This window comes from Amblyomma americanum, chromosome 6, assembly GCF_052857255.1.
Source record: "Amblyomma americanum isolate KBUSLIRL-KWMA chromosome 6, ASM5285725v1, whole genome shotgun sequence".
In the NCBI taxonomy this organism is placed as follows: Eukaryota; Metazoa; Arthropoda; class Arachnida; order Ixodida; family Ixodidae; genus Amblyomma; species Amblyomma americanum.
Window position 1 is genome coordinate 99841662 of NC_135502.1, and position 18204 is coordinate 99859865.

Genomic DNA, 18204 nt, shown 5'->3' on the forward strand with positions numbered 1-18204 from the left:
GGAATGCTCCCATCTCATGACATCTCTTCCCTCCACCTAATAGGAATGCTTCCATCTGGTGAAGTCACTTCTCTTCAGCCAATGGGAATGCTCCCATCTGGTGAAGTCACTTCCGAATAATGGCCTGAGGGGCGAGTTGGTGCATCATGAAATGAACGGCGGCACAAACAAGGACACTGTGCATGTGGTGTCTCTTTCTTGTCAGTGTCCTTGTTTGCGCCGCCCTTCATTTCATCAAGTCACTTCCCTTCAGCCAATGGGAATGCTCCCATCTGGTGGAATCGCTTCCCTTCAGCCAATGGGAATGCTCCTGTCTGGTGAAGTCACTTCCCTCCACCTAATGGGAATGCTCTCGTCTGGTGATGTCACTTCCCTTCAGCCAATGGGAATTCTCCCGTCTGGTGAAGCCACTTCCCTTCAGCCAATGGAAATGACCCGGTCTTCTGACGTCACTTCCCTCTAGCCAATGGGTAAACTTTATGATTGAAACATTTTGGCCCCATGGGGCTCCTAATGATTAAAAGAGTGATGCTATTTACCACTGAAACCCCAGTACACAACGAAATGTAATGTATTTATACGCCTTGGTAGAAGCTTACTAAATGACAAGCATGAATATTGTGAGAAAGCACTGCACCTGGTTACTCCAGTGACATTGCAAGCTGAACCCAGCTCTTGCTTCACGTAAAAAGCTTTCGTTTTTTAAATCTTGCTTCTCAAAGCAATCACAACAAGCTCTATGATATAGAAGGGGTGGACTCAGTGTTACTTGCTGAAACAAAAGAATCACTAAACTGTAAAAAAGAACTGCACACAGTTTGCAAGCAGGAACGAATTTCAAAGCATCCTCTTTCAGGCAGGGCGCAAAGAACTTGTAAAAGCCGAGCCATAAAGTTCACTACTGCACAAAAGATAGGAAGGGTTGGAGGTGAACTTGCTCAAAACAGCAAGAAGAGTGCATTCTGAGCAGGCAAAGAAGTTTCTGTGCATGCGCCTGGCACGCAAAAAGGCAAACAGGAAGCACGGCGACTGGGGTGCAGGGCGTGAGCGGAGGGGACAGTGTTGTCTATACCAACCTAATTGCTTTTCCCTTCAGTTTGCTGTTTGGAGAGAGGAGACAAGGCGAGGTTGGCTTCTCATTTTCTTTTTCTTTTTCCACAAATAAACGCATTCCATAACACTCACAACTGTGCTGACCATTGGAAAAACTGCTCAGGGAAGACAAAAATTATACTACTACATAGAAATGCAAAATTCTTCAATTTTATAAACTGACTTCCTTCATATGAAAGTGCATATACTGAAGAGCAGCATCAACTAGAGTTGTCTGTGCCTGCCTTCAGCTCACAAGGCTGCATTCAACGGATATGTAAATGGTGTTCGTGTAAAAAATGTGTCATAACACACTGCTATTTTTTAATTCACTTCCATTTGCATATTTGCAACTGACCCAACACAAGCCAGCCAGAGTTGCTACCCATGCTTCTTTCTCTGTTAGCACTGTAGTTCGGTCGGCATAAGCAATGAATATGTAGGCTGTTATGAAAGTCCAAGATCTGTTAGCCCACAGGACACACAAGAACGTCACCATGAGACAGAAATGACAGACGGGTTACGTCAAACCGTTTTCTCAGCACACAATCATGAGCACCATCTTTAATTAGTGCACTTCTGATAAACTTGCATGCCTTGTCAAGAACATTTAGTTGAACACATCAGGTACTCGAAACTCCAGGCACTACGCACAGGATGTTATAAACAGGACAGATATCCAGAACTTTAGCAGACCTATACTAAATAAAGCAGTAAAAACCTGCTGACACTTCAATATTAAGTGGGACAGATATCCAGCACTTTAGCAGACATACTAAATAAAGCAGCAAAAACCTGCTGACACTACAATATTTCATCCTAAATACTTTCCAAGCCCTTTATTTTTTTTCTTGAAGCATTTCACAGTTTACATTTCCAACCCTGAAGCGAACTACAAAACACAGAAATGTGCAATGTTTAGGAGTGCACTAGCCTCATAATTATCAATTACTTTCGATAAGACCGTAATTTTTTAACTTTATCTGACTGTTGTAACAGTATACCAAAATAATGCAGAACTATACAAAGTAAATAAAAGTATAGCTCTTCAGTGCTTGACATAGGTGCACCAGCACAAAAGCCAACTCAAGCAACTCTCCGTCCCAAGTGCTACACTGCAGCTATATGACAATATCAGCACGACAAATCGTGGATCTTATGGTTTTCTTTTAATGCCGGTCCCAATTTATTAGTTGAGGGTAGAAACTAGAATATGGACATTGGCTCAAAAATTAAACTTGAATAATCTATGGCCTGCTGGTTTTGCCTGAGTACCACAGGTTGCCAATTAAAAAAACAAAATCGATGACCAGAACCACAGCCAAATCTTGTTGAAGAACAAAGAAAAAGAAAATCAACAAACCTCAAGAAAGCCTGAAACGCAGAGATAACAAATGTCCAATGTTTAGAAACTAGAAACTGAAGTACACTACTCTAGGCACTAGCAAAAAAACTAGAATAGTCCTTTCATAGTGCACATGGGATGAGTAGTTGCCAAGTATGCCTCCTGACGCGTTCCACCATACAAATATCTTCCCTAGAGACGAAAACATTAACTAGGTAAGCAGCAAAGTGGAAGGTCACACAAGTAGTGAGATAGCAGAATTAGATTCAGATGTCGTGTTAAATAAAATGTAGCCCAGACTTTTGAACTTCAAAGTTCTGATTTCAGGTAATCAAATTTCAACATAAAGCCTCCTATATATAGTCAAGCCCCCTTATAATGGCCACAGATATAACGAACGCTCGCTTATTACAAACGAGGGCGGTGCTATTCTTAAAGTTTGTATTAGGGCAATGGCAATGAATCTTAGATACAACAGCAACTTTGACAGCACCACTCGGTTATAGCCTAAAACTCTCCCTCGCAGTCGAAAAACCCATGCTTCCAGCAAGCACTGAGACCAAAGAGCCCCATGACACCACTTCGGGAAGAAAACGGCAAACCGAAAAGCAATGAAAATGAAAGAGGCGGCATTGAAACCCTAGCTTACCGCCAGCCAAATGCTCGGTGATGGCCAAGGTGGCTACTTTGATGCATGTGTGCCAACGGGCCAAAGTGTCAGCAAATCAATGAGAAGAGGGCAGTGTCGAAAGCGAAGGTAATGCGCACGGTCAAGGAGCAACCAACGTTAACGACTTGAAAAGTCTGAATTCCTTACAGGCTTCGCTGGTCAAGTAGTATGCGTCACCTGCCTAGTCATGGCTCTCCAAATTTTGTGCTGCTACTGCATACAGACAACATGCAGACCGCTAACAGTATCAATGACAAGTTATGTGCACACGTGTGCTGTGCTAGGTTCGTCACTGCATGGGTGCATGAACGACAGACAATGCTGTTGAAAGGACGTGTGATCAGACGCATGTGGATATGCGGCAATGTGTAGCTAATGCATGGCTAGTCTGATGTCTCCTGGGATGCCTTCATTGGTACGGACGTCGACATCTCAAAGAAGTCCTCTAATGAAGTCAGTGTACGCTAAGTATGAGCACTCTCCGACTGCTAGGAATCTGATTAAGAAGGCCAATTTGCCACTAGCTGCTGTTAACACTTCAGCTGTGATTAGCTATAATAGCATACCTAAATAAATTTGTTGGCAGAAAACATCTCAGCGCAAGAACATGATCACTCCCAGCAGCTTCTAAAGTGCTGTGATAGCGTTTGCTACGAAGAAATAAATGCACACAACACACTTTTTTTAAAGAAATAAAGGCCAATTTTGCCGAACTTAATATTTTTTGCAGTAATATAGTAAGTCCATTTACTACAAACTTCGGATACAACGAACGTCATCTACGGAAGCATCAGGTTCGTCATAAGTGGGCTTGACTGTAACGTTTTACTGAACATTGATATTAATGCAACAAAACTCTGAGGTGGTCACATACTGAAGACATGTACATGAGTTTCTCAGAACCATCGTCACATTCTCCTTAAGTATGCTTAACAACTGTAATATGTAATAATAATACCACATGTTTGCACTCATACTTGGCGCGCTACAGCTGCCAGTGTCACGTAAAGCTTGGGACAGATCTGCATATGCACCCGATGTGCAATATGTGGGCTTAACCAAACCAATAGCATATGTAACATTTTACACGCTTCCCAAAACTGACCATCGGTGAGAAGGCTTGCGTTGGAAGAAAGACAACTACAAGTTAACAGCAGCCAGTAAAGAACTCACTTGGCCGGAAGCTGGTAAAGGTAACCTCGACCCTTGTCACTCCAGACACACACACGATCTGCGGAGATGAAGTCACCGCCCATCCACCGCTCACCAGGCCGGTTGTCCGTTGAGCAAAGCAGTGAAAAGTCGTATGCATCATAGATCTGGCCAAAGCAGAAAATCGGCAGTGCAGAATCGTTCATGAACTTGTCGACAATCCATTCTCTCCGCATACAGTGACACAAAATGACGCACCAGCTTGACATATCCAAGGCTAGCCTAGCTATCTCCCGAGAAAATGGCCTAGCATGTACTGGACAGAAAATAATGAAAGCCATGCTCATTTTTCTTCATTTCATAGGTGGTACATTTAGCTTTAAATTTAAAAAAAATTAAGTGCCTAATACACATAACAGGAGGTGATAAACTTTGCGATTGCATGCATAGGCATTTCGGTTCATTAAGATCCATATGCATGCAAGTGCCCGTGACAACATAATTTTTTTTTTGAGCGAAAGCTTCACAACACTAGGTTTTCAAGAGGGCAGCATCAGTGCAGCCACGTGACAGGTGTCACGTGGCAGGTCATGTGACCTACTGATGTCATCACAATCTGTCCACCGTGGCAGGTGGCAACTGCCCCGTCGGGCATTTCATCGACGCTTTACAGACAATCCGTTCGGCAGTGTGTGTGGCGTTTGTGAATGTAGCCATGGAAAGGAAGCTTTGCTTCTCACCAGGGTCAACCAAAGTTTAAACCGCAGCTAATTTTTTTTGTGTTGTGAGAGAGAAAGAAATTATTTTAAACGCAATGCTTCTGACCGGAGTAGTAGGCTTAAATGTAGTTCTGCGCTTGCACATTGCATGTGCTGAAGTAGTAACCCTGCTGCTCCCGGAGTGCTACATGAATCCCTAGCATGTGTTACTAAAGGGCATGTGAAAAAGCAAGAACACCTGGCTTTGGATGTAAACAGCATAAATGACCTTACATGCCAGAACTTTGCAGTCACCACGAGCACTGTGCGCTGGTTATAGGCACAGCAAGCCAGGCACAGTGCATTCAGGCACTTCAAGGTCTTGGACTCGCTCTCGTACAGTGGGTCAGAAGTCTGCGTTGAGAGTAAGGGCAAACGTTACAAGCAGCACTTTCACTGGTTTTGCAATCAAATAATTCACAGACTGCACATTTCAATTAAGGCCTGCTGAATTTTCAAATGAAACATAATTATACGCCTCTGGGTGCTCGACACGTTACTGCATACAGCTCACGGAGTTTACAGAATATGCTTTGTTGTACAAGATCAAACTATACGCAGAACAGTATTACCAGCCATTTTGCAAAGGCAAAATTACTATCTCCAAGCCAGTTGTTCAGTAAAGACACCATTTCAATTATTTCCCTTACTACTATTGGATACAACTCAAGAGTAACGCAGCGAACTCTCCTCAAAGGGGGCCCTCCAGTGAATGGGGTAGACAGATTCTCAAGACGTTGCAGTGAATACTGTCACGTGGTGGTGACGACAGTCTGGCCGGCAGGAAGACAGCAAAAAGGCTTCAAAATGAAACTCTCTATTGGGCGGACACACACCCATAAAGAACTGATTGACTTGGCGACGGTGCAGCAACAAGTGTGCTCGGTTGTCGTCGAACAGAAGGCACCCCGCTCTCGGCTGTGCTCAATTTAAAGCAGACAACGAACTTTTGAAAAATGGCATGCAAAGTAACCACAACAGCCTGGAACAACAGAGAATTGTCTCTGCCTGGGTGCAATCAATCGAGATAAATCTGGTCATGTTTTGCATCACAAAGTGATAAAGCCGTGTGCTGGCAGCTTTCAAGAATGAACAAAACAATTACAAAGCTGTGTGTCAATGCTATTTCATGAAAGAACCTGTGTTTCACCTGCGATGTCATTCAAAATCAAAACCAAAATTCAATATCTAGTAAGAGCACAAGGCTTTGCCTTTACTGTGATAATTACTACGGTGTGCAATCCAGCACAATAAAGTGAGGGTTGGAAGCCTGACAGTATGACATTCGAACAAAGTGTCCATGCAGGATATGTATTGATCCAAACTGCTTTTGTGGGTTAAAAAAACAATCTCCTAAATTCCAACCTTCTAAATCAACAGGTTCGGAAATGAAGTCTTAAACCCAGTCCATGCTGGTTTCAAAATTTTCATGAATAATGTTGTAACTCTACTACGTCCTTTAACTAAAAAACACAAATGCGCTCTATTTGTTCACACCAGAAAAAATGACAATATCTATAATGCACTGGGAGTGGGGGGCTCGTTGGGAGGGGGGGGCAAGGGGGAGCTCCCCCCCCCCCCCCCCCCACCTCCTCCTCCATGTTCTCTTGGCAATACTCTTGTTGGGCACGTAACCTCGCCTGCTGAATACAAGGAAGTACCTTGGGCCCCTCCAGAAAAATATTCCTGACTATACTCCATTTCATACATAGCAGGCAATGCTGCAAAAGCTAGAGCACCTGTTCGTGCGGGTGTGCCTAAAAAGTAATCTGTCCTACAGACCAAGTGAACACAGGCATATTTCATTGCGACAAATCTCAAGTGCATGATTTGATTGTCAACCTCCTGGACTTCATTTTACCTCTTGCCATATTTCCCTCCTGTGACTCATCGAGATTTCGAGAAGTAAGAATGACATGCGGCGGTATGACACGTGGCTGGTGCGGCAAATTGCTCAGACTCCATTCGCGCCTAGAAAGTAGTTCACACTCACTGAAAATTATAGCCGGTGAGCCCGAACACCATGCGTCTCAAAGTTTTGACCGTGATTCCCAATGCTAGAATTTTGTTTCATACCACTCTGCTTTCGTCGGAACAGTCACGGAGGCTTCAAGAAGAACGAATGATACGCGGCGAAGTGATATGATTTTGTGAGCACACTCTTTCTGCAGCCTCCAGGACATTGCCTGCTAGGTATGAAACGGAGTATACATGCCTGATACATACGCTTATATGACTAACTAGATATCATTTTCTTAAGATTCTTCCTTGCAGTTCCACCAGTGAATTGTATTAATAAATAATGGTACAATCATGGGAAACCCCATTCAACATGCAGAAGAGGTGCTAAATGCACAGTTACGTCTGCATCCTTGCTCGCATCCCCCCTCGAGTCCCAGAAAGTCTGTGACGAACCTTCATGTCCTCGGGTGACAAGGTCCACACCTTGGCCATGCCGCAAGAGGACAGGGCAACGACGACATCATCTGCACAACGCGTTGTAAAATGTGATTTCAGCAGCCTTGAAGCACAGTGTTGTGTGAAAGACAACACCACAACACAATACAATTGTGCAATGATGCTCTCAATGATCAGCAACTAATTCATATCATATAAAAAAAAATAATTCATTAAAAAAATTCCACATAGGTAACTAACTTATTAAAACTATGATATCATTGAGTCTAGCTGTTTTCCTTCTGCGCTTGTCTGCGCTGCTGCTTTTTGTATGCATGAAGTTTGTGATTTTTATTCGCTTTGCCACTCCTGCTTTTTTCTTGCATTTCTCCTCCATTCCGAAATTCGCTGCCCACGTAATCTGAGCTTAAAAGTAATATATACAAACAGACAAAACTCACCATTTCGCTTAGGGGTCCTAATAACGTGCATGGCACTGATCCAGTCTGAGGAAACACGTGACACTAACTGAAAGGCCACTGTCAGGGTCATAGTGTCAAGGACAACAATGTCTGCATAGTAGCCGTTGCAGAAGAGATGAGATATTTCACCCCCCGAAAGGATGTGTGACTGAAAAGAGAAACACGCAATGGTGCAGTCTGGGATCTAGCCCCGAGAAATTCCTGCCAATAACAAATCAAGATCTGCTGCAGTGAAAAATTCACTGCTCTTGACTTTGAAGGACTAGAACTTAGCAAATAAGAAAATAAACATCTTAGGCCGCCTACGTATAATGTATTTGCTTGCATAATGAGCCCAGATTTTTTCCAGAAAAGTTGACATCAATTTTGGGGGATGGTACACTACGCAAGGAAGTTTTGACAAATTCTTTTGCGAGAGTCGATTTTATACATGTCTGCCCACTCATCCACATGCCAGCCTGTATGTCCGTCCGTTTGTCCATCTGTCTGTCTGTCCGTCCATCCATCCATTCATTCATCATCAAGAAAAGCATGCAGTCAGCCGTATTTGCGTTGCCAATGTTAAGCATCGTTTACTTCGAAGGGTGTTTGCTGTATCACCGTGTGGTAAAGCGACCATGCTAAACACCGGTCCTGGAGGTCAGGTGCACATTCCTTGAGAGGTTAAAAAAACTCTCATTGCGGTTACGAGTGCATAATGCGAATGTTTAATCATTAGCTGTGGTGTCGAGAAAGGTTAGGCATTTTTGCTTCCTCCACAGCATTTCAGTGAAGAGGATGTTTTGCAGCTTTCTGGTTCTGTTACACTACTCTCCGATGCTCGCGCGCTCGCCGGCTTTCCAAGCATACACCAAGCAGACCACCACTGCCGCTGCTCCTGTCAAGAGTGCACAGCGTCTTGGTGCTCAGCCAAGTTCATTGAGTTCATCAACCTCGTAGAATCTCTCGTCAAAAGGTAAACCCACCGTGATGTTATCAGAGCTAAGAAAGACTAAGCTTTAAAAAATAAAAGCAAATTCTCAGCAATAAAAGTGAGGCGTGGGCTGATTACTAGAGTAAATACGGTGTGTTTAATTATTTCTGCGGCCCACTAACATTATCAGGAACAAAAGCACGAACCAGACAATTGAAACAAAAATAACAAAACAAGATCTTGGCTGGAGGGAAGGCCAATATTAGTGCAGGTTAATTTGAATTAGAAGATGCGAAGACTGTCTTTTAGAAGTGCTAATCAACCTCACTTTGTATTTGCTTTCCAGAAGCTAATATGTCCATGTCTTCGTGTTGGAATTAGTCTTGTTTGTGTTTCATTTCTCGCTGATAATTATTAAAAAATCAAATTTAAGGAAGCAAAAACAGTGAAACAAACTTACAGCACTATAGTTTGATGCACACGTCTGAAGCCTGCACAATTGTCCTTATAATTTGTTTTCATTTGACACATGAACATTTCAAAGATTACAAAGGGTTTCAATAATGGCATGGAATATTAACTGTTGACGTGTTATTTTTATTTTTTTTTTTGCTGCTGCTGGATATCTAACTGAACAAAGCACTTTACAGCACAACAATACATGACAAAACACAAAGTCAAGTGAAAATGAAGCCAGCACTTTAACCACAGTGTCAGAAATCAAACAATACAAACTAGCTCCATCCAGATTGACAACAAAACGTTAAGACAATAAGGTATGAAGAATGTACAGTAGCAAACGAATGAAATGCAATGTTGTAGGCACATTGTCTGCAGTAAATTCTGCACTGTAGATCAGTGTACATGCTTCAGGAGGCACCCAAAAATATGTCAGTAACACAGATACCCCGCAGCTTTTTCACAGCTTTCTTTAGTGAGAAACTGTAGTGGTAGGCACTGCAGAGTGCCAAATATACACCTAGGGTCGCAGAATCAGCACACTGCATTTTCTTTGCGGATTACTGCATATCGCTGACAAAAGTAGAATGCAGTGATAATTAAAAACTAAAGCCTTTAATATTTCATGAAAAACCTCTCTGCTTACTACTGCGATAGCAGCATACCATAAACTCAATTGAGTGACCCCCCCTCCCTTTATGCTTTACCAAAGAGTGCATACTGCCAGTCAGCCTTCGTAACAAACGCAGACTGCTGTACATAAGAGGGAACGATACAAAGAGTACTTTCATCACACTATTTTGAGGAAGCAGCCGAGCAGACTCAGAAACACTGGGATTTTTAAAGTGAAAAAGTTTTTGGTTGGAGATGTATCGCAGTTTACTATAAATTATCAAACAAAACTAGACAGGCAATTCTGTCGAAATGGTTAGATTTCAGTCTATTTTGAGTTCTTTTAAGACAAGCAGACAGACGCCTGACCACTGCTACTGCCATCTACTGTACCCTTACTAAATATTTGTGTTTACTATTTACGGAGCGTTTAGAAAAATTACACAGCAACCGTTTCGAAAATGCGGGCCTCACCTGCATGCGTGTGTGAACGTAGGGAAGCTTGGTGTTCTCCAGGCACCTGCCGTCCGTCAAGTCCCAGAGAGACATTTCACTGCATAAAGAGAAGAACACATCACATGCACCGAGCAGCACACAAAGTTACGATGCTACCTGAAGAAGTCACAGGTAGCACTGCTCACATATAACTTGAAAATAGGAGCATGCACAAAGCTACTCTAATAATGAAGTTAAAGACAGTTACCCATCATATGGCCCAATTTCAAAATTAAAACCTGACTGCTTTAATCCTGCCTTTAGCTTTAACTGTCAATATTACAAGGCTACCTACCTTTCCATGCTGTTTAAAGAGCTCCATAAAGAATTTCTATAATTTCAAAAATCTAATTTCCACAATATACTTCAGTTGAAAATTTTCAGCATACTGTGTTTTGCTGCACACGCATGCAAAATAAAGCTCACTAGGCAGCAAAGAATTCCATGAAAGAGTAGAACAGGTAGAATGTTTCTTAAAGAGACACTGCAGACACTGCTGAACTTTCATTCTAAAAAAAATAAGATTTTACGGCTCTTTCTAGTTATACTGATGCTTGCCTGGCAGTAAAATTCACATTTACAGTCATGCCTCATTAATATGGACACATTTAGTTTGATTTGGTTTGGTTAAGTTTGGTTTATGGGGCTTCACGTCCCAAGGCAACTCAGGCATGAAGGATGCCGCAGTGAAGGGCTCCGGAAAATTTCGAACACCTGGGGTTTTTAACACGTACTGGCATCGCTCAGTATGCGAGTCTATAGCATTTAGTCTCCCTCGAATGCGATTACTATGGCCGGGGTCAAACTTGTGTCTTTCGGGTCAGAAGATGAGCCCTATAACCATTGAGCCACTGCGGCAGCAGCTTACGGACACATTTGTTCCCTTTTCCTTTTACCTGCCACGGTGGCTCAGTGGTTAGGGCGCTGGGCTACTGATCTGGAGAACCCGGGCTCGAACCTGACGGTGGCGGCAGCTTTTTGATGGAGGCGAAACACTAAGGTGCCCCTGTGCTGTATTATGTCAGTGCAGGTTAAAGATCCCCAGGTGGCTGTTAAAGATCCCCAGGTGGTCGAAATTATTCTGGAGTCCTCCAACTACCCCACATCTTTCTTCCGTTTTTCACTCCCTCCTTTATTCCTTCCCTTAGGGTGCACAATTCAAGTGTCCCCCAAGATATATTAAACGGATACTTCCCATTTCCTTTCCCCAAAAACCAATTTTTTGTTCCCAAGGAAAATTGTCCATAAAGCAAGTATAATAACAAAAAGCAAACAAATAGATATTTTTTTAAAAAGTTAGGCTATACATTAGATCCCCTAACCCAGGATATACAAAGCAAAAGCTGTCAGCATTGGCCTTGTGGACATTCTAGACTCCAATAATTTTGAGGAAAGGAAGGGCACATAACTGGCTCCCTGGGTCAGTGGACATCTCAACTGCCCTTTCAGGTAAGTGGCTGGGGGTGGTGAGAGAGAGATGTGGGCTGAATGCATTAGCCCTGACAACATTGTGGCAGACAGGCGGCACTGCAGCAATAGGCCGCAGCGTTCATTCCGTGATCAACCTCTCGCGATCAACCATCAACTGGCTGAAAAGCACTCCCCGCATTTGTTGACTCCTCCTACCTTCAGCAATGAGTTAAAAAAAAAAAGGTGGGAGCGGAGACGTTTAATCCGATTTAAATTAGGGAAATCAGCCGCACAGGACAATACTTCGAAGTTTCTAAGAATGCTCGGAATGTGTAGATCAAGTTCCCGCAGTAAAAGACGAGTTCAGATTTCTCTTTAGTGCACCTTTAATACTTTTAAGCTTCAAGTAGTCACGCTTTTACGTGTCATGGGCAAGATACAAAAACTTGGTTGCAGAACAACATCAAAGTAAAAGACCTTTCTTCAATAGAAGCACCTTTTAGTGTGCCAGGGTCCTATAGCAGTGACTACATTCTCATGTGATCATTTTCACAAATATACTTTCATTCCCTGTCGTATATGCCTCACTGAAGCTAAGGAAAATTGCAGTTTCACAAAGCATATTCTGACACGTTCGACATGCCTGACTTCTGAAATTAGCTCTGCAGGTAAGAAGGCTACTCCTCCAGTCATATCCAATGCGTGACAATAGCAACAACAGAACACTGAAAATGACACGATTAACACGATTAGTTCAGGAATACGTCCTTCCTTGCAAATTCACGTTCAGTAAAGACAACTGTGTTCTCTTGACAAAGGAGCATCTACGCACCCTGCCTCAGAGGAACTGACGAGCAAGGAGCCATCCCCCGAGGGTGAGGCACTGGCAAGACACAGGACTGGACCAGTGTGCCCAAACAGCATGCTGCGTGGCACAATCTGAAAGCAGCAACACAGAACAGTTCTTGAGCAAAACCATGTGCTATAAAGAGGACGCAGCAGCAAAGCAAACCAGAACCTTCCTCTGGTTAATCGAACTGTATTTCCTGTTCCTTTCTCTCCTCTCTCAAAGTTCTCAATGAAATGTTCCTTTTTAAACACTGAAGGCACGGCCCATCAGTTACTAAGCATTTTAAGCCTATTTGTGAACACAGCACTGTCCAGCAAGTATGAGCGGTAGAATCTGCATTCCTTTTCTTCATCCTTTGTGGTAACCCAGCAATGCGTAGTGCTAAAAGTATGTGTTGTGTTCACAAACAGCTCCTCATAGTTGCAGGCTCCCTCAAGCTAAATATGTATGCAGTAGAAGATTTATATGCTCACTTGTGGTGCTAACAAGTAATGTTAAGAAGCTATGAGGTAAGTTCTGACTGTGCGCACTAAACCTGGTCACACGTGGTGCAAAATAAGCATAAATCACACACTACCCTCATAGTGGCATAAGCATGCGACTGTGTGAGTCAGTCATTTCAGAAAGACAGTTCCTAAAATGAATGTGATCTCATCCCTGTGACTACATGACCATATAAGACGTAATGCGCCAAGTATAGCCACAGCATGCACTACCGTGGTAAGGGCTTCCAAAGCTTTCGCCATAGCTCTCAAGGACAAGACTCACCCCCCTGCCCCCAAGACACTATTTCTTTTCCAGTTTCCAGACAGCTCCTAGCTTTGTGTCCACAATGAAAGCAGGAGGAAACACACCTTTGCACCATCCACAATGTCCCAGACACATATCTGCCCGTCGTTGCAGCCCGTGACAATCATCTTCTGGTCCTTTGTGATGAATACGGACGACATGCAGTGCGTGGGGGCAATCTTGCCCCAAAGTGTCATGGGGACCACCAGCTGGCTGGAGATGGTCATCTTGGTGCCGTGCTGGTCAGTGGCCTGACTGCACACTCTGCAGAGAAGCCAGCAACACCAGTGATCAATTTGTGACAGCAGCAATCAGCCTGGCTTGTCACTCATATAACTTTCACACTGTTAGACTGATAGAGTCACTACTGCTGTCTCATTTGCAACATCAAGAAGCAATGGCATAACGTTACAAAGTCAAGATGGATGCAGAGCTTGTGTGCACACATATAACATAAAAAATATCTTCAGCAAAAGTACTCCATGAGGGTATGCGAGGTTTAACGTCTCAAAGCTGCACACACGCTGTGAGACATACTGCAGTGGAGGGCTCTGGATTACCATAGTTATTCGCATAATGAAGTTCTTTACAAAAAAAAAAAATCACTGAAAATTTTGGGGTGCATTCATTACGTGAGGTAATATACAGAAAAAAATTTGAAGTGGTAAAAATGAGACAAAAACTGGGTGATAAGACCACACGTATAACGTGTATAGTGGCCTATAATGCTGTAAAAAGGCACAACAACGAGAGTTCACTATAGCATAACTCTCAACAGTACAAAGCCCAACAGCAAAATATTTCTATAGTCTTTATTATGGCAGATCGAACAGAAAAATCCTTTGAGACTATCTGTGGTTCCTTTCTCGACTTTCTCACAGAAATTTCTTATTGGCTGCTCGTCTTGTAGGGAGAGATACAGTTTGGTTGGTTTACGGGCTTCAAAGTCCTAGTGTGACTCCAGCTATGAGGGATGCCGAAGTGGAGGGCTCCAAATAATTTCGGCCACTTGGGGTTCTTTAGCGTGCACTAACATCACAGAGCACACAGGCCAATAGCGTTCATCTCCACTGAAATGCGACCATCATAAAATAATCCTTTCGGGTCAGCAGTCGAGCACCACAACCACTGGCCCACCACAGATGGCATTATGTTACTGTGTAGCTGTTTCAGCATTGAAAAAAAGGGTGCATGTTAGCATTCTATCCATAGCAGCAGACTGTGTGCCAAATAAATGGTGTGCATTCATTATTCAAAGAAAAAAGTTGCACTTTTTGCAGCCAAAGTAGGTGCTGCATCCATTATGCGAGCATATTCATTATGAAAGTAAATACGATAATGTCGACAAACCAGGGTTCTTCAACATGCACTGACGTCGAAAAGCACACGAGTGTTTTTGCGTTTTGCTTCCACCAGAATGCAAACACTGCATATGAATTCAACCCCGCATCCTTGGGGAACTGAATGACATAGCCACTAAGCCACTGCGGCCAGCTAAAAGCATTCACAAAAAATACACTAGCATTAACTAAATATTACATTAGAGAGTGCAGAGGTACCAGAATCGTAAGAGTAGGATCACCTGACACAGGCACCAACATGAACCACGTTTACGTGGTACACAGTGTGATGCTGATAACATTCTTCAATGTTTGGCAAAGGTCACTGGCACGAGATATGGACTAGCCTTTGGGAGCTTATATTAAATCCTGGCATGTCCATCATGCATCAGGAATTTGTGAGCCGATGTGATAACCAGCTTTTGTAACCAGAGCACCAGGTAAAACCCCGAATGCACTAAACATAGCGCCCTTGACAGCTGAAACCTAAACTGACTTTCACAAATGATAATGATTCTCAGTCATGAAGCCAAGCAAGATAACTCAGTCAATGGCTAATCAGTAAAGAAAAACGTGAAAATAATTAATGCCACATAACAATTAAATACTCCAAAACAGAATCCTCAAACTTCAGGCTATGGCTTGGAAGTGTGAGTGCACAGCAGTACGTGAATGTGGCTGATACTTTCCTCTCTAAATGACTCGGATGACACAAGTGTAACAAACTGATATTAAGTAACACAAGTCAGTAACATAACCCGCTTCTTCTTTTCATTCAAAACTTCTCCTTTTTGTACGTGTGTGCAAAGCAGACTTGAAAATAACTCTTTCTCACAAAATTCAAACCACAGAATCTGCGTAATCGATTATAACTAGGCGATTATTTGCTTTCTTATCAAACCTCAAAATTCAGTAATTCTACTCGCACCGCTTGTTTCTTTGATTTTCAATTCGATTTCTTCATGCTCAATCTAATTAAGGATTTCCTTTTCATTCATAATCTTCTTAATTGATATGCCGTTTGAGATTCACTTAGATTAACTTCCCTGCTTGGATCTGCACCAAACCCTGGCCAATCCCCCACCGTGGGTATGTGCCATCACCTTTCAGGCCACAACAACAACTAGGCGACCTGTCCGCGAGAAAGGCAGTTAAATGCGCTCCCAGACTGAAATTAGAAAGCGTATGTGAGAAGCAGATATGTGTGTGTCACGACGAGTGTTTACAAAATGAAAGGGTAACGTTGGATACTGGTATAACGGCTAAATACAGCACGCCCAACATTAATCTGACACAAAGGCATATAAGTAAAGCTGCTCTGAGATGTTAACATGCACCAATCAAAAGAGGGGGGCGGGGCAATCTAAGTACAAAACAAGCATACAAGAGGAACTGAGCCTGTTGACACGATCGCACACTATCGGTCTGGTGCGCTGAACACAGCTCACGCCGGTAGGTTGCTCGAGCATAAAAATCGCCTCCGTTCACACATCGAAGAGCTACGTGTATTTGGTACTAGCTACGCTTCTTAAACAGGGGGTGAACGTTTATTTGGCAGTCATATTGAAAGAACAGGCGCAGTACTACACGCAGGGGTGTAATCATCGTCGGTACTGCTGCAGCTGTGTGCAGGTATCAACAATATACGCTCCAAAATGAGATGATGGACTAGAGCAATTACAGAAAAGAAATACCGAGATTAAACATAACAAATCTACACAGCTTCAAAATAAATTTACTGCGCAGCTCGGACCATCGCAGAGGCGCTGTAGGTAGGTGAGGGGCGTTGCAAGCCCGTATGGCATTAGTTCTCACAAGCTAGAGAACGGTATGAAGCTGCACAGTAAACGAAAACTCTCACCAGACTTCTAGGAAGTAGCAGTCATCCTCGGAAAGATACGCTGATCCAAAAGCGGGGAGCCCTAGAGCAGCGTTGCCAGCAGCTGTCAGCTCGCGAGAAGTCACGCGCCACGTTTGACGCTCATTTATTGCCGTTTCTTCGCGGCGATCGCGCTTAAACATTTAAGCATTCTTTTTGTCCTATCTACAGAGCAGTTCCTGAAGACAGGCTGCTACCAGACGCTAGGAATCACAAAAAGAGACCTTTTCAGCGTTGCGAATTCTCCTTTGAAAATCGCGGGAATATTTAAACGCTAATTGCAGATAGAGGACGCTAAAACAACTCTGGATATGTATCTGGCCGACGGAAAACGCCACGGAGGTGCTATAGTGACGGCATACATTACGCTACGAGAAGCAGATCAACGTATAAAAATTTGCGAGGACTGTATCAGTGCGATATCGAGACAGTAACGACTCACTTTCGCGTGCTTTCATAATTTGTTGTTCAGATGCCACTTTTTATTTTTTCCTCGCGTGAATGACGACGCAGGGATCGGCACGAGGAGGACCGTTCACTTCTATCATTGAAGTCTTTCTGCTTGCTGCTGTGGAACTGTACTATACGTTTTATTCACTCACTCTTATCGCTCGCTTAGGTCAAATTCTTTCAGGGCGACCTCGCTCGTAAGGCTTCTCACCGATACCAAGGCGTTACTCGCAATTTAAAAAAAAAAAGATGTTTAGGGGTCCCGTTACAAGCAATAGCTGCCTTCACTGTATGCTTATAAGGCTACAGTTGTCATTGCACAGGCTCGTTCTGGTGTTCAAAGGCTTCCTCACTCCTCGTTTATCGATATGTCTCGAGCCCTGCCAATTTGTGTCCCAAAGAAGCGTTGGCGGTGGTCATTTAACCTGACGTGACCTGCAATCTTTAGCGTTGGTTTGGCGACCACTGGTGCAGTCCCGGCGGAACCCACAGCGCAGCCTCAGCGTTGCGTGTGACGGAGGCCCGTATTACTTACTTCGGGAAAACACTTCCTCTCTGCGAACAACTACAAATATGCGCTCATGTATATGCGCGTGTATCACTTCGTATTTATGATCTTTATCTGGAGTGGCCAGGCCTGTATCGTCTTACCAGGCAAACATCTCCAGTTCCTCCTCCTTTAACCTCCGACGTTTAAAATAAAGGCTTGTTAATGACAGCGTACGCACGACCCATCCCCTTCGATCAGCCCAGTGGTATAGAGCCGAAAGCCTGAAAGCACTCCCTCATTTTCGATTAATCGCCTTTCCATCACTTGTCCTGAAGCTGGTCGCGCATTTTTCGCTGCTCCTGGGACGCGCTCGTGTGGGAAAATGTACGTACTCGCGAAACTTTTTCATGTTTGCTTTTTCATTGTTAAAACCTTATCATTTTGTTTCCTGATCACGCCAGACGCGACCAGATACCTCTGGAATGATTGTATAGTTGGCCCCACTGTTCCTACGATGGGCGAGATAACTGTAGGTGTTGTAGACCCCTTATCTGGAAGCTTCTTCGCTGCCATTTAAATTCAGCGTGGTCGAGAGCAACGGTCAGCCTGAAGTGCACTTGA

General features: G+C 43.4%; 1 protein-coding gene across 1 annotated transcript in view; it reads right to left on the bottom strand.

Annotated features, from left to right (window-relative positions):
* The window catches only part of Rbcn-3B (WD repeat-containing protein Rbcn-3B), a 97298-nt gene extending 80570 nt beyond the window's left edge, over positions 1–16728 (bottom strand). The window contains 9 exon segments of the mRNA XM_077627693.1: positions 1077–1100; positions 4281–4426; positions 5252–5371; positions 7433–7503; positions 7876–8044; positions 10355–10433; positions 12618–12724; positions 13490–13688; positions 16626–16728. Of these exon segments, the coding sequence (XP_077483819.1) occupies positions 1077–1100; positions 4281–4426; positions 5252–5371; positions 7433–7503; positions 7876–8044; positions 10355–10433; positions 12618–12724; positions 13490–13651 (878 nt within the window). The 5' untranslated portion in view covers positions 13652–13688; positions 16626–16728.
* Between the last annotated feature and the right edge of the window lie 1476 nt (positions 16729–18204).